This window comes from Falco cherrug, chromosome 7, assembly GCF_023634085.1.
Source record: "Falco cherrug isolate bFalChe1 chromosome 7, bFalChe1.pri, whole genome shotgun sequence".
NCBI classification, from domain to species: domain Eukaryota; kingdom Metazoa; phylum Chordata; class Aves; order Falconiformes; family Falconidae; genus Falco; species Falco cherrug.
Window position 1 is genome coordinate 37,116,874 of NC_073703.1, and position 16,440 is coordinate 37,133,313.

General features: G+C 38.9%; 1 protein-coding gene across 3 annotated transcripts in view; it reads right to left on the reverse strand.

Annotated features, from left to right (window-relative positions):
- PPP2R5C (protein phosphatase 2 regulatory subunit B'gamma) overlaps positions 1–16,440 on the reverse strand; it is an 88,954-nt gene that overhangs the window by 58,873 nt on the left and 13,641 nt on the right. For 2 of the 3 annotated variants that reach the window (XM_055715400.1, XM_055715401.1), the window contains one exon: positions 12,937–13,096. The exons of the other annotated variant lie outside the window; for it this stretch is intronic. In XM_055715400.1, coding sequence (XP_055571375.1) covers positions 12,937–13,096 — 160 coding nt within the window. The remainder of the gene's footprint in view (positions 1–12,936; positions 13,097–16,440) is intronic. 3 annotated transcript variants of the gene reach the window in all.

Genomic DNA, 16,440 nt, shown 5'->3' on the forward strand with positions numbered 1-16,440 from the left:
AAGGAAAGAATATTAGTGCAAGTGGAACGGAGATAATGAATATCAATGGGAGGAGGGGAGGAAGACTTTACTTGAACAAATTTATGAAGATGCTTCTGTTGCAAGAGAATCAAAAAACATACTAACTTTGGCTACCCATTTTTTAGAATTAAATAAATGAAAAAAATGTATTGACAGTATAGCAAAGCTGTAGCTATTACAGGTTTCCTGATGAACACTGGTAATAATTTCTAACTTCCTGATGATGGGAATGAAGGAAAATCCTATAAAGTTCTTAGGATATAATGAAATGTGTTACATTTAGGATCAAGCACTATAGCTGGTGAATTCTCTTTATACTGGGAGGCTGTGTAGTATGTCTTTCAAAACATCAATCCATTTGGTTGTCATTTAAAAAACAACCAACACACTGCAGCACCCCAACAACAAATTTCCCTGCCCAAAGTCTGCCTTTATTTCCATTCTGAAGTAGCTGCTATTCTGATAGCAACAGAATCAACAACATATGGTAATTAAAACTGGATGAACTTCTGTTTCCATGAAGACACCTTGGATCAAGTTAGTTACCTCTCAGACTTTATGAGGAGTTTTCATTTTTGGATTGCGGGAGGAGGGAGCTATTTAGTCTCAACTCTAAAGGTAACTAAAGGCATAATTCCACAGCTGCTGAAGTTGCTATCCCTCAGCAACCTAAACCAGCCTAGTTACAGGCTGCTTCAGTTCCCTTCCTACAGTCCCCTCCTACTTTATTTTGCTCTCATCTGCTTCAGTGGTCATCAGACCCACAGCTCAGTTGGTTTAGTTCAGTAATCCAACAGAAAGCCACTTACTTTACTGTCAGACTGGTTTTCTGTTAACTTATTGTGTTCCACAGCAGCCTAAGGTAAGCTAAGTCTGTATGAGCTACTGCTGCAATCCCACCTCTTCTGAGGCACACCTCTCAACCTCTCTGAGGTGCAACCATCTGAAATCGCTGTATGAGGGCTTGTGCAGCTGCACGGTTGAACCAGATTAGGAAACTGAGCGGAGTTAAAATAGGAAGGGAAAAGGATGAGTTTGAGCTATGCTGAGTCTATTATCTGGTTTACCAGACAGCTGCCCAAAAAAGGTACAGGAATAAAACACTATTTGCTTTTACTGCTAGGACCAATGCAATTTTGCACCTCCAATTATAGTCCAAGCACCATTCTCATAAACAATGTCAGGCTACAGAAAACAAGGGTCTCTTCACAACCCTGAACAGCGAGTTACTCAAAGACAGTAACTTTGTTTTAGGGGAGAAAAGACACTGGATGCTACACATTTGGAGGAGAAATCACAGCAACAGGAAGGATACTGGACTTCTCCTACAAAGTTCCAACTCAATTTCAAAGGACAGCCAAGAGAAAATTCAAGGACACAGAGGCAATAAGCACTATGTTAACATCTAGCTATCAAAAAAAATACACAGGTGAGAAAAAAATCCTCACCTGGATGAATGAAACTGGTATGGACTATCATTTGGCTTCCTTAAAGAATTCCTATGACTGAAGCATGGCAAAAGATAGCATTCTACCTTCCAAGCTGAGAAATTGATAATATTTACTCCCCTTTCAGTACAGGAAAAAATGATTAAATGTAGAATTGGCAAATACCTGCCTGTGACTGAAATGGTCTCTGTATTGGGTCTGGCAGAGCCCCATAGCAACCCTGCTAGTGCTGTGCTTGGTAGCTAGAAAGGTGGTGACAACACACCAGTGTTCTGGCTACTGCTGAGCAGTGCTCACACAGCACCAAGGCTGTCTCTCCAACATTCCCCCCTCACCGGTAGGCTGGGTGGGGGTGGGCCAGATCTTGGGAGGGGACATAGTCACGACAGCCGACCCACAGTCGCCCAAGGGATGTTCCACACCATATGACATGTGCTCAGCTATAAAAGCTAAGAGAGAGGAGGAGGAAGAGCGGGCATTTGTTATTTATGACGTTTGTTTTCCGGAGCAACTGCTACCATACTGAAGCCCTGCATCCTCAGTACTCAGAACTCTCAGCCTCAGCAGGGACCCAAACTGCATCTGAGGACACCGTGGCTGAGATAGGGACACAGACAACAACTACAGTAATTGCCCCAGTAGTGAAAAAGAAACAGTGGACAAGAACACTCTCCAAAGATCCAGAGGATGTTCTGCATGCAAGAGCCATGTGGAGGACGGTGATTCAAAGTGTCCCAATACCATATTCTAACAGCTTGGCAGTGATGTATTGCCCGAATACAGATAAACCAACTGTGGAGAAAGTGTCTTCTTGGCTCCAAAACTCTGAAGAAAATCTCTGTACTTCCTCATCCCTACTGGTCAGCACCTTGGCTGTCAGGGACACTCCAAGAAATCAGTCCTCTCCTGGCCCAGAGGGAAAGGCAGCCCCAGGCACATGCTGTGTGGTGCACTCCAGTTCTTCCTGCATGTCCAGGGCGAGGACATGAGGAAATGGGATGGTGAACCCACCTTTAAGCTGGAAGCCCACTTAGGAGAACTGAGAGGGAAGACAGCTGTTAAAGAAGGGGTCACCCAAGAAGGCTGTCAGCATAGTGGCTGTAGAGACACAAGGCAGTAACGAACACTCTCCCAGATGTAGAACTGAAATCACCTCCCAGGTGACAGGACCAGCTGTGCAAAATGTACTCTACACTGCATCTGGGGAGCATGGTCTTACCTGGAGCCTCTGGCAGAAAACATCAGGAGAAACCTGAGGTTGACATTAGGGGTTGGAGCTGGGGGTACTGAGGATCAGAAGCCCACTACACCCCAACCAAAAAAAGAGATACTAGCAGCATATGAGGGGGTTGGAGCCACTTCAGAAGTTGTTGGTACAGAAGCACAGCTCCTTTTGGCACCACGATTGCCTGTGTTACACTGGATGTTCAAAGGAAACATCCCCTCTACACATCACGCAACCAGCGTTACATGGAGTAAGTGGGTGGCATTATCATTCAACAAGCTTGACTGGGGAAATCCAGCTGCCCAGGAATCTTGGAAGAGATCATGGACTGGTCAGAAAGCAGAGATTTTGGAGCATTGCCTGAGGGGGTGGCTGAAGCCCAAGAGGCACCACCATATAATGAGTTATCAGACAATGAAAGGCATTATACTTTGTTTACTGATGGATCCTGTCATGGGGTAGGAAACCATTGGAAGTGGAAAGGTGCTCTGTACAGTCCCACATGACAAGTCACTGAGGCCACTGAAGGAGAAGAGGAGTCAAGTCAGTTTGCAGAAGTGGAAGCCATCCAACTAGGCCAAGAGATTGCTGGATGAGAAAAGTGGCTAGTACTCCATCTCTGTACTGACCCCTGGTTAATGCCCTATGAGGATGGCTACAATAATGGCAGACCACCAACTGGCAGTGCAGGGGTAAACCCATCTGGGCTGATGCACTGTGGCAAGAAATCCCTGCCCAGGTAAAAGACGCGGCTCTAAAGATATATCATGTAGATGCTCATATGCCCAAAAGCTGTGCCACTGAAGAACATTAAAACAAACAGCTATTTGTAGCTTGACAGGCCCACAAAACATTGGGACTTCTAGGGAGAGATGCTACATACAGATGTGTTCATGATCAAAGGGTGGACCTGACCATGAACACCATCACACGGGTCACTCATGAATGTGAAATGTGCTGCAATCAAGCCAGCCACACAAGTGGAATCTCCCTGGAACAGAGGGCGGTGGCTGGTTTTTTGATACGGTGAGGCCTGGCAAATTGACTATATTGGACCACTGCCACGAACACGCCAAGGCAAGTGCTATATACTCACCATGGTGGAAGCAGCTATTGGGTGGCTACAAACATACCCTGTAAGCCACGCCACTGCCTGGAACACATCTTAAGCCTTGAAAGACAAATTTTGTGGCAACATGGTACCCCAGATCAAATTGAATCGGACAATGGGACTCATCAGAAATAATCTTATAAACTCCTCAGCAATGAAACATGGCATTGAATGAATGTATCACATTCCCCATCACCCACAACCCCCTGGAAAGATTGAGAGGTGTAACAAACTGTTAAAGACTATGTTGAGAGCGTTAGGCAATGGGGCATGGAAGCACTGGGATAGTAATTTAGCAGAAGCCACTTGGCTAGTTAATACCAGAGGATCTGCTAACTGTCCTGGTCCTGCCCAAACAAAACCCCTTCATGGTGGACATAGCCTGGACAGCTGACCTTAAGTGACCAAAGGGATATTCCATACCATATGACATCTGCTAAGCTATAAAAGCCAAGAGAAAGGGGGAGGAAGGGGCAGGGGACATTTGTTATTAATGATGTTTGTATTCCAGAGCAACCGCTACACATACTGAAGCCCTGCTTCCCAGGAACTGGCCTGCTAACAGGAAGTAGAGAATAACATCTTTTGTTTTCCATTGCTTCCATGCATGCAACCTTTGATATTGCTTTATCAAACTACCTTTATCTCGACCCACAAGTGGGTTTTTTCATTTTACTTTCTCCCCTCACTGTTCTGCTGAGGAAAGCAGTGATAGAGCAGCTGGGTGGGTACCTGACATCCAGCCAAGTTCAACCCACCACAGTCTGTATCTGAATTTCCTAATATTTGCATGGTCACTGTAGCACACAGACAACAGTGCCAAGTTTTCCTTCAGCCAATATTGTACACCCAAAAGGTTTTGTAAGTGGGGGATGGGGAGGGAAATCAGTAGATGTCTGTTGAGTTCAGAAAGCCATATATTTTAAGAACTGCATCTAGTACAAAAACTTATTTCCCAGGCCAGACTGCAGAACCTCATTTCAGGTATTGGCACACTATTTTAATCAAGTGCAGTATAAAAGCTAACACATATGCCAACAAACTCACTCCTTTCTGCAGCCTTATTAGGTAGATCACACATGCCATTTTCAATAAACAAAGCTTAAAAACATTATGTTTGAGTGAAACCTTGAGAGCATGCTAGTTATCCAGCAAACACTGACTTATATTTACATGTATAAATATTGCATTCAATGTTTGATCAGTAGAGGTCTTACGAAGGGAAAAGTTCAGTGTAGCAGCAAAAATGTCTGGGTCTGATTATAATGAAGACCTGTGCAATGGAACAAAATGTTCTTTTTGTAAATAAGGGCATAATAAAAGACGTTTCAAGAGAGATCTAAACTCTGAATTCAGAGACAGGTTAGAATCTAGAAAAAAAGACAATACTACATTTTGAATCCTATTTTTATGGATTCTATCCAAGCTTCAGTAGAAACAAGTTTGGTAGGAAATGCTGCCAGTGACAGATGTAGAGCATTCTTCTAACACTTTCAGCTGCTGACTAATGAGTAGGTGTTTGATAGGGCAGTTGAAATGAAAAATAGCTCATTAATCCAAGCCTATGATTTCATGTAAAGCTAGCTAACAAAAACCTGCAAAACAACAACAACAACAAAAAAAAAATCACACACTCAAGCAATGTATTCTCCTCTATAATCTTTTTTTGGTAGTTACACACTTACTATCATGTTTCTTAATCTTTAAACTGTAATGTAGTAATTCAGACTGGATAATTGCTAAATATTTTTTAAATTAATGATTTCATAATCATTAAATAATGAAATATTTACTCATTTGATAGATCATATTTTCCTGTATGAACACCAATCAATTGTCAGTTTGTGCTTTAAGAAATGTATATGCTTACCACACATTTTAGTAATTCTTCTAAGCATTTAGAAGAAAAATAAATACAAAAAACCCAGGAAAGTTTGTTTATGCAACACTATGGTCATGTTTTTAAGACAGAAGTTCAAAGACAAAGTTACTAAATTAACATGACAAGAAGTCTCTACAGTTCTTTCACATGATACAATACATATAATCACTGACACCTAACCATACCCACCCTGACAGAGGAAAGAGTGAGCTTCTGCAGTATTTTCCATTATGGACTTTTTGTTTCAATAAATTCAATACAATATTGAGCTGCCAAAAATAATACAAAGGCATGAACACAGCGAGGACCAGAACGATGAACTAACTCAGTATGCTGAGTGCTAATCTAGTGTGTGTACAAGGGAGAAGAGCATCATCTGTTTCACAAAACTGTATTCCTTGCTGTTTTGCAGGAGAATGAATTTGCTTTGCCCCAGTGTTTTGCCTTTTAAATGCATTACGTATTAGGGCAAATTATCTTTTCTATTAGCATTATCTTGTTTAATCTGCCATCTTACTTTGCATAAAATACTTGTAGCTAAACAGTGGTGCTACCACCTTGCAGCTGGACAAAACTCCTTAATTGCCAGGCACACACACAAGAAGCATCATTCAACTGGAAAGGCCAAAGTACCACACCTTTGTTCTCTACCTAATTTGCAACTGGCACCAGTAGGTTTCTGTGATGAAAGTGACATTAAGTATTGAGACCTCCAGTCTCAACAGCTCCTAAGAAAAGTGCTCCTCAAAACCCCATAGTCCATTATTGCTATGATTCTCATAAATTCAATTATATTGCATATATCCAGTCAGTGCCTTTTGGATCATGAAAACAGACACTAGTTTTAAATGAACAGGTAACTCTGCTTAAGTTTGACCTTACCCTAATAATGAATTTGTGGAAATTTAACAGTATAGATTGCTAAATTTCTCTGCAGCACAGAGAACAATACTTGATTGCCTCTTAATTTGTCTTTATACCAATTTTGCTTACTTATCTGTACTCTCCAGCTGAAACACACAACCACCATACATTTCTGATCTCTTGAGAAATTCTCACTTTCTCTTCCTTCCTCATGGTTACAACAGTTTTATCAATGAAAATTTGGTTCAGTTGTTTAAGCATCAGAATCTTAAAGAATCACCTCTTCTGCAATCTTGATTCATCAGACTTTAACATTGTACAGACTACAAAAACAGAGCTATCTCCTAGACAGCCATTTATGACTTAAAAACATTAGGAAAGCTTTAATAACGCTTGCCTTCCTATCAGAGTCCTGTATCACAGACAGACAAGTTGAGACACTACCCTGACGTTCTCTTGCACAGAACAGACTCAGAATTTGGCATAGCTCTAAAGTCTCTGCTTGGGGGTGTGTGTGGGGAAACAAACCAAAAAAAGAGACAAGAAATAAGAAACCATGCGGTCTGCATGAAATGTGCTCAGAAAAACAGCACCCTTATGCCTTGCCGTGTTCATTATTCCTTCCCCCCCCCCGACTTTTTTTTTTTAAATAGATATGACTGATAGTATTTTTAATGTTGAAATCATGCTATGTCAGAAACAGACATCTCTACCAGAAGGTCAAAACCAGGACTGATCAACATGCACAGCAAGATCTCCAACAACTAAATACCAGAATCCGTTTAATGATATCACATGCAGTTATTCTACATTAAGAAAACAGCACTGTATTCCATATCCTACACTTCTCAGCATTAAGAGTTTGTATATCCAGATCTGTCAATGTAGCTCATTTCTTCCTATCTTGATACGTAACTTTGGAAGAAGATTGTATCCGCATTTTCAAGATCAAAAGTCCAACTCCAAGAGGTAAACAGTAACTCTGTAAATAAATTTGAAACCATACCTGAAAATAAAAGCTGAATTTCAATCACCACTTTAAGATTATATAAAACAATGTTCACTTTTATCTAAAAAAAAAACCCAACCCCAAAACCCATTCCCAAATCCATGAACAAAACCATGACACTTGTCATGATAGGAATCCTCTTTAAGACTATAAAAAGGACTCTATCCAGCTTTAAAAATCATACAGAAATGCTGCCAAAAGGCATATTTTTGAATCATGCTCAAATTTACATATGCATGACTAATGTTCATTGGGAAATTTTGCAACACTTCAGAATATTAAGGAGAACTGACTTTTTATTTTTTCAAATTTGTTATTCTCCGATTGACAGAGAAAGTTATCTTTTAATGAGTATTACTTGCAGGTTAAAGTAATATTTGTGACAATTATATTTGCCAGTGCACAACACCTTTTATCCCAGTCAGAGCATCTGCATATTGTAAAGAATTCTCAGTGCAACATTCTTACATACCAGAGGGATTCAGACCACATCCTTAAAAATCTCACCATCTTCTGCAACTGTTTTCTCCAAATGCTGCATGTTTACACAGTTTACCGAAATCTGCATTATCTTTGCAAAATATTGTGTACAAATCCAAGTACACTCACCTGTTTGTACTCTTAAAAATCCCTTGTAGCATATAAACTAAGTGTACAGAATGGACAAGGGAGCATCTTAGAAATACATACTTAGCAAGATTGTACCATAGGAAAAAAACAAACCATCAACCTGTAATGGAAGTATTACTAAAACGATAAATTCTTAGTAATATAAATTCTCATTTTTAATAACATGCACATCTTTGAATCAGTAAGCCTCTTTCACTTTTCTGTATAAATAGTCCTGAATAGAAGCAAAACACATTAATGTTTGGGTTACTAGTTAACCAGTTATGAAATGCCACACTGCTGGCTGTTCTATTTTTTTTGTTTCTTTTTTTCTTTTTGATCTTGGTCAATTACTCAGCAAGTCCATCACTGTAGCAACCTTATTCTGAAGATGCTGACACCCACTATTCTCACATGGTAAGGGACAACTATAGTCTCAGTAAAATCAGAGAAGAAAACCAGAGTTTTATTTTTTAATTAAAAATAACTTAAACATTGCAGGCAAAATTCAGAAAACATCAAGTCTGATCTCCTAAAGGTTTAGATAGCAAGCTAAGCTTATTGAATTTACAAATGTTTGTGTTGTCAAGTTTTTTTAATATGCATGTAAGAGAAGGGTAAAAAAACGCAGCTAGATACAGAAATAAATGCAAATACCCCCAAAATAGTAAGAGAATATATATATATCCTTCCTTTCCCTCAGCATTAAACCCAAGTGATTTTTTTTGTTTCAAATTTTAGAAATTCGATCTGTATGACAGTCTTTGTATACTAACTCCATAGAAACCGAAGTGAAAAATGTATTACTGCAGCTGTCAAGCACACAAGCAACAAGCATGCAATTCATAACATATCATTACACTCTCAAAAGTTTCCTCTCAAAACTGAACAAATGCGACTAGATGAGTAGCACATATATATCACATTCAGGCTCTAGAGCTTTTTCCAGTATGTAATGTATTTGGGTGTCAGAAGTTCATAGAAGTAACCTAGACTCAAGAACTAAAGATCACCCATTAGCATCACCAGAAATAAATATCAGCACACAACTAAATCATTGACACTGTGGAATTAATTCGCTGATTAACCATGAAAAAAATCTATCTATAACGTTACAAGGAATTCAAGCTTCCTGCATTAAGTGGAAGGGGGTGGTTGTATAGACACAAAATACTTCAGTGTGTCAATGGTCAGGTACATATAAGCTTGGATACAATACTTTTTGTACAGTTTAATAAATATTCATATCGGACACTTTCAAACAGAACACATTCTTAAATTTGTAAATAATTTCAAGACATCTCAACATTACAAACTGTTTTCTTCAGAAAGGAAGAATGAAGAAATTCATATGTTTCTGAAGGCTGAAAAACCCTTTGTCATTTATATTTGATATAGATAACCAAAGCATTAATCTGCAAGTTTTCAAATCATAATAGAGCAAAACATACTTTAAGGCAAATAAGTAATTTTTTCCCAATAAACAACTGGGAAGGAAAAAACCATCAGCTTTCTGTAACTGAAGTACTGTACTGCAAGTGTTAACTAACAGGGAGAACTGGATAAGCAGAAATTAACACAACACAAGTTTGTTGGCATAGAATTTTTTTTTTCTGTGAAAATAGGCAAGATCTTTTCAAAATGTTTGACACAGTTCTGAAGGTGCTTCTCCAGAGATACTTCTGGGTTATCTGTGGGCAGACAAGCTACCTATTGTACCCAAACTGTATCAGGCTGCACCGCACTGCGCTGCAGAGAGCTTTGCTGGTTTGCAGCTTTACTAATACATAGATCTCAGTGCTCCACAAGCCAATTATATCAGAGACTTCTTTTCGATGTTCACCTCTATTCTTAGAGCCTCTTAACTCATTCTTTTTTTTTTTTTTTTTTGAGTTCTGAGCTATCCTGCTTCTCCATTTCCCAAATAAACTAAGGGTGTACAATGCTAATCAAACTGCTCCAATGAATATAAATCATACCACACTAATACCAGTCACCAGGGCAAATAGGCTGGTATTTCCAGAAGCCTATTGTCAGCACTTCTGTGCAACGCCCAAGAGAAAGTTCACAACATGCTTGAAGACCAAAAAGTATTTCCTAAATAAGAAGCCTTGATGAAAACGCACTTTGGCAGCTCCTCCTTTCCCTTCCCACTATTTCAAGTGATCCACTGACCTCAGCTCCAGCCCCATGGCACAGAAGGAAGGTGGTTATCTCCACAATACTGCAGGCCATTTAGAGTTTACCAGTTACAAGCTCTCACAGACCTTAAAGTATGCAAGAACAACCCCATTCTACATGCTCTGCTTAAAATACAATCTCAGGTAAAAGTATCACAGTATGCAGTAGTCAATCCAACATTTATGAAGAAAATGCACATCTCTTGGTCTACTACAGATAGTAGAAAGGTTTCCCAGGTACTGTAGCCACAGAAATACAGCCACCTGTTACAAGTAACTGGTTTGAGTTTGAGAGCGGATTAAACACAGCTAACCTGAAAGAGTACTACATTCTTCCCATCTCTTCATGGAAGCTAAAGCTGCCTTAAACTCAGTCCTTTAAATTATAGCCTGCCAGTCCATTTAACTCCTGTCCAGACACAGACATTACAAAACACACTTAAACCTGTCAAAAAATTAAGTTTCCCAGCTTCACTTGACCCACTGAACACATATCAAGTCACATATCTACGTACACATTAGGAGTACTGGCCAATAGCATTCTCATCAACCCTAATAAGTAGGAATTAAATCATGACTGAGCTTGTGGAGTGAGCACAGCAATTATACAGACACCTGCTATAATCCATGAGACTGGACATAGCTTTATTCATGAAGACAGTAATTACTACTCATCACTAAATCAGCAATTGCACTAGTGTTTCATAACAAAGTTTGGTCCTCGACAGCCTGGGGACACAGGTACACCATCAGACATCCACCAGAGATAAGCTCAAGATCTTTTCTCTTGTTTCACTTGAGAGTGGGGGTGTGACCACAGACTGAAAAGCAAGTATAATGCATACGCACAATACTTCTACCATTTCTGCACATCTAGGTGTGTTGCATCAAAAATGCTAAAATGCACTCAGAACATAGCTTATACAGTTTTTAAGACTCAACCTTTTTTTTTTTTGTATACCACACCACCACACACACACACCCTGCCAAGTCCAAGCAGGCTCTCTCCTGCCCTTCACTGGCCTACTAGTTCAAACTGAAATGGAGCCAAGGTGGAAAGAGAATCCACTGTAAGACTGATTACTTTCCCCTTGTCCCACCTGCAAGAATTTTTGTCATTTCCAGCTCACCATTCACTCTGCTTTTAACTGCATGCTCAGTTCTAGTCTCCCTGAGCTGACAATCCCAGGCACTACCAGAAACACAGTATTTAAAACAGGACAAAGCAAAGGTTCTAAACCAAGTAACAAATGTTTTTCTTTGTAGCGGAGTCTTTAAACAAAAGGTTAAATGATGCTGTATGCATGACTTTATAAAAAAGAATAATCACTACTTTAATTCAGTGTCATTTGCTTATGTCAGACCCTGGACGTGACAGCTTGTGCATGAACCTACTATGTCAGTTTAAAAGATAGGACATATTTATGAGTAATCTGTGGTGCTACATAGTCTTAGTTCCAAATTTAGTAAAAAAGATTGAAATACACTAAACTTTAAGCAGCACCTTGTATATAGACTTCTATACGAACATGATAGACAATATTTTCTTAAATGGTACCTCTGAAGAGAAGAACATTGCAGTCTAATTTGACTTGTATGAAAAGCAGTATAGTTAAAATTGGCTGAGAAGCTCAGTTTTTTATTTTCAAAAAATACTGATGCAGTATATCAAGAAAACACTGACTAGAGGAAAAAAAGTCTTATTCCTTGACATTTTCACATTGCCTACAGCAATACTACTCGATATTTCAGCAACCTGTTAGGCTTTCACTGCCACCTTTGAACATTAGAAAGCAGTATGCATCACACTTCAAAACAGCTTTTTTTTTTAAATAAACCTTCAGAGCAAATCAGTTACTCATAAGCAACTAATCAGCAACTGATCAGTACATCTGACCACACATGGTAAATTCTACCCTAACACTACTACAAGCTACCATAAGCACACTTACACAAGTATGTATTACACAACAGACAGTAGCTAAAATAAAGATGATAAAAGCTGTGTTAGTAAGAGAACACACATATATTATCATCTTTTCATCACAGTTGGCTGTAAATACAATTCTAAAAGATCAAAGCCTTAAAATTGACAAAGGAAATATTCATATTCACTAAAAAGATGCCACTCCGCTTGACCCATGCTCAGGAAAACAAGACCAGTAAATAGCAACAGACCATGTCTTCTCAGAATGCCAAGCGATTTTAGTACAAACAAAATACAGTCTGAGCATGCTGCACTGAGGACAGATGACTAATATTTTGCATAGAGTGCCCAAATATTCTGCTTTTATGTGAGATGAGTGAACATACTTTCACATAAAAAAAATCTGGGCTGAAGAGACATAGATATTTCTTATACTGATGGCCAAGAAGGCAACACACTGCAAGTCCATATATAGGGACTGAAAGAAAAGAAATAATAAAAATCCAGTGTGTTCAAGCATGCAAGTATGCGCAAGTTTGCACACGTGTATACTTGATATATAATGCATGCTGTACAGATGCAAGTAGTATGATAGTTAAGATGTTTCTCTGTCTCATGCCCATGATCCCCCCAAGAGCATTCTGATTTAGAAAGACATACCTTTTAAAGCTGGCAGTTTTTGAAGCTCCCTGTTATTGCTAACATTAAACTTTGAAGAACTCTGCCGCTTTTCCTTCTTCAGTACTGTCTGTGGTGCTGGTACTTTTATTTTAGATAGTTGTGCTGGAGGAGGAGTGCTATTTGATTTTTTGTTTGATACCTGTTTAAAAAGAAATTACAGCAGTTAATTGCAGCTTAACTTAGAAAATCTTCTAAGAAATTATTTTTGTTACAGAAATGAAGCAAAATAAGCTTTTAAACAAATTACTCTATTAGTCATCCTCTGAATGCATAGTTATCTATTCTTCTGTTCCATCTTTCCCATGTTTATTGCTGTACGACAGCCCTCATAGATGGGAATAGATCACCCTGTTACATGCACTAGCCCATTTATTTGAAGTTACCAGCCAAATGAAAAGAAGTTTTGAAATAATGTAGTTCCTTAGCTACTCTCACCTTTTTCCTGAGAAGTGTAGGTCTCCAAGGTATCTGGGCTGTCTAACTTCAGCTTCAAAGGGATCACCAACCTTGTCTATTTACAAAGGATAAACCTTTCACGACCTATTTGTACTGTGCCTCACTGCTGGAGCCCTGAGCTTAGCTAGGGCATTCAGGCTTCGATACAAAGTTAAAGAAGCAAGTCTTATTACTGTAGTAGCTTCAGCAGCTTCTAAAACATCATCTGATCCAGCTGGGATAGAGTTAATTTTCTTCATTTAGTTGTTGCTAGGTAATGTTTATACTAAGTCAAAGACTTCTCAGTTTCTCAGGCCTTGCCAGTGAGAAGGGATGGAGGGGCACAAGAAATTGGGAGGGGGCAGCTGACCTGAACTAGCCAAAGGAGTATTCCACACCATAAACCTTCATGCTCCGTATCTAAACTGGAAGGAATCGGCCAGGGCCCACTGATCCCTGCACAGGGGCTGGCTGGGCATCGGTCAGAGGGAGGCGAGCAATTGCACCGTGCATCAAAAAGATCTGTGCACCATCAAGACTTGTCGCAGTGCACTGCCTACTCAGAGCAAGTTGCTTTTACTGCAATAATCCTTATTTGATTGGCACTGTACATAAACTTTGTAACACAAAACCAGACAAACAGTTCCCACCTATAGGTTTCCAGTTGCTGTTATTTCCCAGACTATACTTGACAGTGCTCTCTGCTCTCAAGCTGAGTAAAATGCATCATTAACAGAAGCCTGTCAGAACTTGTGATGCTGCCTTTCTCATTCCTTTTTTGAAGTAGGAAAAGCAGGTTTAAAGTAGGCAATGGTTAACTTTTTAAATATGAATAATTTCACTACATTCTTTATGAGAACGATAAAACATCTAGGAGTGACCTACACTAAAAATACAGGAACAGCTGAGCAGGAAATCTTACTGCAAGTACTGCAATTCATTTTACAGGACCTTAATTTGCTGTAGAAGCCTTTCAAATTTGCAAACTATTTTACACTAAAGAACACACATCTGAAAATACAACTTGGCACTTTTCTTTTTCAAGAAAGACTATAGTCTCCAATTTGAAAGCGCCCACTTGATAACAAATAGGAAAAAGAAGGGAATGGGATTCACAAAGGAAATCAAGTGGCAATGCTGCTACTTTGGCAGTTTGAATGGATTTAGTTAGAATTTTGTTAATTACAGCAGATATGAAAGCGGTGTTCATTCCTGCATGAAATAATATCAATGGCATTTTCATAGGGATATGGCTAAAATAACAGAAACCACTTTTCCCCATGTTCCAAAAAAGTTTCCAGAATAGCTTATTCATCAACAATTTCTGCATGGTCTGGGAGTATACACATTCAGCACACAGAGATGTTACCGTACATAAATTTATCTACTTCTAGAGTCTAAGACAGTAATTTTACTCAAATTATGTTCTAGTAACATAACTAGGAGAAAAATTTATATGGTTCAAGAACAGATTAACAATTGTGTTATATTAAGTACTGTGTGTATAATACATCAAAGGTATGACTGAAAGCAACATTTAATTTTCATTAAAGACATTTAACATGACCATGTTATAAATTAAATATTACAATAGCAAAATCCCTTACAGCCTTATAGAAGGAGAGAAAACACACTGAACACTGGAAGTCTTAAGTTACCAAAATAGTCTAGAACTTGTTTCAGTAAAAATAGCATACATCAGGCAAATTAAAAGCATTTATGTACAAGTAATAACTATTACATTGCATTTTTCAGACTATTTCACTTTTTAATCCCAAACACTAAATGCTTAACAATCTTTTTGCTGAAATACAGTTATCTGCAAGGTAAACACTATCCATTAATTTGAGTTAAAAAACAAGCAAACAATTTTCAAAATAAAAATATGAATGGACTAAGCAGAAAGAAAACAGCACTAAAAATTAGGAAGCAATGACTTACTATGCATTAAACAATAAAAGCTAATTAAGATCATTACAAACACTATTACTGCACAAGATTCTGTACTTTAAATACTGAGCTTCAGCCTAATGGTGTTTTTCTGAACTGGCTATCTTCCACTGCCACCTGTTTTTTGTTCATTACTTGGAACAGGAAAAACTGCTTTCCTGTTTCCTCTATTCCCAAACAAATTCTCAGTTTCGAATTAACAAGTGCTCGCATGTGCCTGCACACATGCGCACACTACAGTATCCTAAGGTAACACAGACCTCAGGGAGCCAAGTATTCTAAATCGCAGATAAATTCTAAAATTAGCCAAAAGTGGTTATTTAAGAGGATGGGTCACATTTCTAATTAGAAATGTTGAAAGCAAGCATTTTTTGTTGCTATGGCAACCTCCCATCCAGCAGCAATGACTCCAGTGCAATTCTAGCACTGAATCACCAGCCAATTTATCCAATGTATTTCCTCCTCCTTTCTACCATCAACCATTATCATCCCTGCTTTTCAGTCATGCTCCAGTCACTCAGGCAGCACATACCTGAAAGCTGCCAAAACAGTTTCCAGTTCATTATTATCTGAATGCTGTGCTAGACAGCTGTACCCAATGACCTCTGCAAGTGGCACTATGATGCTACCACAAGAGAACTGGCCTCCAGAGCTCGCAGACAACCAGCCACTGGATAGAAGGGCACCTGGAGAAAATGAGTTAAGTCAACTTGAACCACACAGCTCAGCAATTTTAACCACCCCTCTAAAAAGGAAAATACAGTCTAACAATTCCATGTATTCATTTGCTAAAGACTTCAAGTTAACAGATTTAACTTTGTATGAAGGTACAGTGCTCATTAATTCAGATCAAAGAGCCAAGCTTGGCTGCTTCTTCCGAGTGACAAATCAAACATTGTCAGAAACTACAACTCCTGAGAATAACTGATGGACGTTCTGCTACATCGGTGAACAATTCAACTTATCTGACACCAGAACAATCAAACTACAGATACAATTTATCAATTCTCCTCCTACAACTAAAATGGGAATATCTATCCTTCCCATTGTTCTGGAAAACAGTTTTGTCCTACCCAAATGTTTATATACTCAGGTACA